Raw genomic sequence first — 6,069 nt, 5'->3', positions numbered from 1 at the left:
CAAGAAAACAATCACAACTATAACACTACAAGTCAGAGTAGAACTTCCGCAAACAAACCTAGCCAACAAAGTATAAGCACCAACAACGAAGATAACATAGGAATACCTACAGCAATTACAAACATAGAATAACCGACCTCCGATAGAAATTTAGCAAACCCAGTAACAACACGAATATAACAACAGTGATTATCACCCTTATTAATAAACAGTTACATTTTATACATAAAATTCTCACTCGCATTATATCACAATGAACAGGCCAATAAACACTAGGCTAATCATTTCCTAGACACAAACTTAAATGTTTTTGGAAGGGTCTTATAATTTTTATATGTAAAAGTAGGATTACGTGCGTGTTTACGAGTGCCAAGTAGAACTGTTTTGTGAGCTCAAGACTAAAAGTGCAATCAAACATTACCGGAAGTCCATTTCATGGAGTTATATTCACAAGTATATTTGCACGGAGCTTGGCATAAACAGAGCTGTGTCTGGATTTGGTCCATATTAGGTCCAGTTAAGATTAGGGTAATCGTAGACCTATTCATCACTATCAGAACTTGGTGTTATTATATCACATTAAATTAATTTTTAGGTATTATCATCGTTACTACATTGCTTTACTCACGCTATATTAAGATTTGTCTACTGTCCACAATTTATTTAGTTTTTAATTAAACATACTAATCGGTATCAACATAAAAGTTATCTTACAAACACCGCTATCCGTAACTGTATGCAGTTCACCTAAATTTAAGGTACTAGTTTGTTTTATAAGTCATATATTCTACTTTTTTCTTATATTCAGTGTTTGTAACCGATTCTTTCAATGAAGATTCTATTTAGTAATAGTATTGCAAATTAAGTGTATTGCAAAGTTGAATTGAGAAGGAATAAACTAGTTTTATTTAAGAAAAGACTTGTATCGCTGAAGTTCTTCGGAAAGAATTTCTACGGGAAATTAACAAATGAACAGAGACGTACTAATACTATTACTAAATAGAATCTTCATTGAAAGAATTGGTTACAAACAATTACGTGTTACCAGCGTCACGTGACTTCCGCTAACAGATCATTTGTGCAAGTAATAAAAACTTTAAGTTATAAAAATGATGAATAATTTCTAAACAACATTCTATACTAGACATACCGAATGATATGAATAAGGTCTCAACATCATTCTATGGTACACATACCGAATGATATGAATAAGATATAACGTAATTCTGTGGTACACGTTCTGAACAAGATGACTGATATTCAAACGGCATTCTATACTACACATACCGAATGATATGAATAAGGTCTAAACGTCATTCTACGGCACACGTTCTGAACAAGATGGCTGATATTCAAACAATACTCTATACAACATATCCTGTTGTATACGTTTTTAATTAGGGGATAATATCTAAAGCAAGATTCAATACTACCCATTACGAATAAATGACTAATATTTAAACAATACTTTATAATACAAGTTTTAAAAAATATGAACAATATCTGAGAAAATATTTTACGCGATACTTTCTGAATGAGATTATTAGTGTCTGAATACTAGCCTTTTTTAAAGTTATCGTTTGAACGGTGAAAGTTGACGAAACATTGGAATCCAGTCGATCTAATATCAGTGGTAAAGATCACGTTAGTCTGCGGATGTTTTATTTATTTTTTTGTTATTTTTACATTCCTCATAATTTGTTCATTACAGATATTTCAACCATTGTACATTAAAATTATTCCACTACTTTATAGATAGCGGTTTAGACAAACATTTGACACTGTGGTATAATTTTAGATTTTGAGCTTCCGAACCGGTTTTGAATCCTTGCAATATCACAGCATATACGTTAAACTGTGGGTTTGTTATAGGAGTAACAGGCGGTCACTTAGTGTGGATAGTTGGTGTAAGGATGATGCTGACTGGCTGCTGTCCCTCTGAGCACTGGTTCAAAATGTGGAACGGCAAAGTTGTTATTCATTGTTCAGCCTAAGTGAAAAATTCGAGTACTGAACTTTTAACTGATGCCTTTAGGAGATGAGGCCGAAATACTATTTTTACACATTTCTGATTTTAAACTCATAATAGACAAACTAAGAGTGATAGTAAAAAAAAAAAAACAATTTATTGTCTAGCATGATTTTTAAATAATCGGCCTGGCATGGCCAGATGGTTTGGGCGCTCGACTCGCAATCTGAGGGTCGCGGGTTCGAATACCGGTCCCACCAAACATGCTAGCCTTTTCAGCCGCGTGGGCGTTATAAGGTTACGATTAATCCCACTATTCGTTGGTCAAAGAGTAGCCCAAGAGTTGGCGGTTGGTGATGATGGCTCGCTGTCTTCCTCTCTAGTCTTACACTACTAAATTAGGGACGGCTAGTGCAGATAGCCCTCGTGCAGCTTTGCGCGAACTTTCAGAAAAACTTTTAACCCATTATTTCCTATATAAAAATAATCTTGAACGATATGAATATAGTGTTCAACTAATTATATCATTTACATTAGGTATTAAAATCGCTTGCTATTGATGCTAACAATTGCTTGAGAACTAACAACATGTAGCGTAGCTCATTACTCCTGTAATGCAGACCCTAAGAATCACAATTTTCTCCAAGGAACGGATAAACAAAAAATATTTCCCAGCTCAAATTATGTTTATGTTAGTCTGGCTTCATGACCCGAAAGTTCTTTGGAAACAAATGTGGTTTAAAACAATAGTAATGGACGTTTTACTCAGAAAAAAAAACAATAACAAAAACTCAATGGGTCTCATAAGAGCTCATCTGTTGAAACGACTTTCAGTTTTTATGTTGTATAGATTGACAAGACAAATTGTAGATAAACAAACCACTCACATTGATGCCTGTCGTTCGCGGTTCGGACCCACTCAACAAACCTAGATCCGGCTCATTTTTTGTTTTTGTTTTTACAGCGGCAACTGTACTCAGAAATATAGATGACTCTGTAAATCCTTGTGAGGACTTCTATCATTTTGCATGTGGAGGATGGATCAAAGAACAAGTGATACCAGAAGACAAGTCTGACTTATCCGCCTTTTCATTGCTTCGAGATGATCTAAAGAAAAAACTGCGAGGTTAGTGGCAGGCTTGACGACAGAATATTGTTTCAGAAGCCGAAACGTGTAAGAGAAACTGTAAGAACACTGCAGACTGAAAATTTTTTAAGAAAGTATAAAACTTTGTTTCACAGACCGAAACCTGTGCGAGAAACTGCAATAACATTGTTTCACAGACCAAACGTGTGCAAGAAACTGCAAAAACATTGTTTTACAGACCGATACGTGTTCGAGAAACTGCAATAACATTGTTTCACAGACCGACACGTGTACTAGAAACTGCAATAACAGGTCTGTGAAACAAAGTTTCTCGCACACGTTTCGCAATAACATTGTTTCACAGACCAAAACGTGTGCGAGAAACTGCAATAACATTGTTTCATAGACCGAAACGTGTACGAGAAACTATAAGTTACTTTCAAGAGGCTTCGGCATGTCTTTCAGAAGGGTTTAAAATAAATAATTATATTACGTCTTATTTACAAAGAATCGTCCAAATTTTAAACAAATCGTCAATTAGATGAGAAATAGTTGAGAGTTTCATTTTTGTAGCATTTTTAAGAAAGGAATATTTCATAAACATATTTTGAAACTAACAGCAATCAACTGTAATTGAGCATTGCTTTATTACAGACACTTTGTGAGAATCAAAACCTACAGCCAAGTATTTTCTCGTGTTTTATTAGAGACATTTTGTTATAATAAGAAACTACAACCAAGTGCTTTTTCTTGTTTTACTACAGACACTTTATGATAATCGGAATGTACAGTCATGTGTCTATTCTGTTTTACTAGAGACAATTTTTGATAATCAGAAGCTACAACCGAGTGATTTTTGTTTTACTACGGACACTTTACGATAATCGGAATGTACAGTCATGTGTCTATTCTGTTTTACTAGAGACAATTTATGATAATCAGAAGCTACAACCAAGTGATTTGTGCTTTTGTTTTACTACAGACACTTTATGATAATCATAATGTACAGTCATATGTTTATTCTGTTTTACTAGAGACAATTTATGATAATCAGAAGCTACAACCGAGTGATTTTTGTTTTACTACAGACACTTTCTGATAAAAATGTACAGTCAAGTGTTTTCTTTGTTTTATGAGAGACACTTTGTTATATTCAGAAGTTAGAACTGAGTATTTTTCCGTTTTACTAGAGACACTTTCTGATAATCAGAATGTACAGTCGTATGTTTACTCTTATTTCATCAGAGACGCTTTGTGAAAATGATAATGTATAGTCGTATGTTTACTCTTGTTTCATTAAAGACACTTTCTGATAATCAGAATGTACAGTCGTATGTTTGCTCTTGTTTCATTAGAGACACTTTGTGAAAATGAGAATGTACAGTCGTATGTTTACTCTTGTTTCATTAGAGACACTTTGTGAAAATGAGAATGTACAGTCGTATGTTTACTCTTGTTTCATTAGAGACACTTTGTTAAATCGAGAATGTACAGTCGTATGTTTACTCTTGTTTCATTAGAGACATTTTGCGATAATTAGAAGCAACCTCTAGATAAGAATGCACAGTTACAGGAAATGTTATTAACGAAAATGATATGTATTTAATTTTGAAATAGTTTAGCATGAACTATATTTTGCGAAGTATAGTGTGTAAAGTGCGTATTGTAGTTAAAGTGTGTAGATAATGCTACATTTGTGTAAGACACTTGAAATAAAATTCATTAATTTGAGTGACTGACAAATACTTAAGTAATCGTGAATTACTTTCTTGTGCTTAAGCCAATATACGACTTAAAATGAGAAGTTAAGTTTCATTGCTATTAGTAGCTCAGAAATGCACATTAAGTGAAAAATACGTTTAACTTAGTGAATTATTATCATTGTAGCTCTGGTGGAACAACCTATAACAGGAAAAGAACCAGAGTTCATCTTTAAGGTCAAGAATATGTACAACACTTGTATGGATTTGAGTAAGTATACATACTCGTTTCCTGTTAGAAGAGCTATTACTACTATGTTGCTTACACCTCTATCGAATACACAACATGTGTTACTCATGTCAGGTATACTTGTGTACCACCAGAATAATACGCATTCCTCCACGAATTATTGAAATATCGAATACACAACACGTATCAGGTGTACTTTTTTAACGCATTTACATATAAGAATATTCTTTACATAGAATTTGTTACTATTAATGTGTGTTGCCCCCCTCCCCCGTGGCTCAGCGCTATGTCTGAGCACAGCACTGATAAACCTTTGTGCAGCTTACGCTTAACTACAAACAAAATGATATGCGTTTTTCAAATTATGCTTTTCTTTCAAAATTTCAGCTTTATAGGTTAGAATTAATGAGTCTAAATTATATACAGACGCATAAATACAATTTTAGAAATATGAGACATGCAATATTAAACACACACACGTGTTACCATGTCAAGTAAATGTGACTATGAAATTTGAGTTATCGTGTGCATATTTTATAAGGTTTTATAACGATATACTTTAACTCATTAGAACAGTAATTAAAATATTTAAATACAATCTAAGTTATGACGGGATGAAGAAAAGAATACCATGCTTTATCATAGTTCGTGCATCATAAAAATACACTAAACGATCATTACCATTTTGTTTGAACCCTATCATGAATAGTGTGGTTGTATTAGTACAATCAAGATAATTACTCTTCATCTAAAACGTAAGAGTGTGGTTATATTAGCACAATCAAGATAATTACTCTTCGTCTAAAAAGTAACAGCATGGTTATATTAGCACAATAAAGATAGTTATTCTTCGTCTAAAAAGTAACAGAGTGGTTATATTAGCACAATCAAGATAGTTACTCTTCGTCTAAAATGTAACAGCATGGTTATGTTAGCACAATCAAGATAGTTACTCTTCGTCTAAAATGTAACAGCATGGTTATATTAGCACAATCAAGATAATTACTCTTCGTCTAAAAAGTAACAACATGGTTATATTAGCACAATAAAGATAGTTACTCTT

At 33.3% G+C, this 6,069-nt stretch overlaps 1 protein-coding gene across 1 annotated transcript in view; it reads left to right on the top strand.

Annotated features, from left to right (window-relative positions):
* The window catches only part of LOC106457020 (membrane metallo-endopeptidase-like 1), a 104,207-nt gene that overhangs the window by 57,978 nt on the left and 40,160 nt on the right, over positions 1 to 6,069 (top strand). The window contains exons 4-5 of the mRNA XM_013916405.2: positions 2,934 to 3,095; positions 4,944 to 5,115. Of these exons, the coding sequence (XP_013771859.1) occupies positions 2,934 to 3,095; positions 4,944 to 5,115 (334 nt within the window). The remainder of the gene's footprint in view (positions 1 to 2,933; positions 3,096 to 4,943; positions 5,116 to 6,069) is intronic.

This window comes from Limulus polyphemus, unplaced genomic scaffold, assembly GCF_000517525.1.
Source record: "Limulus polyphemus unplaced genomic scaffold, Limulus_polyphemus-2.1.2 Scaffold282, whole genome shotgun sequence".
In the NCBI taxonomy this organism is placed as follows: Eukaryota; Metazoa; Arthropoda; class Merostomata; order Xiphosura; family Limulidae; genus Limulus; species Limulus polyphemus.
Note: the sequence above shows the minus strand (reverse complement) of the source record. Positions and strands in the feature narration are given on the sequence as shown.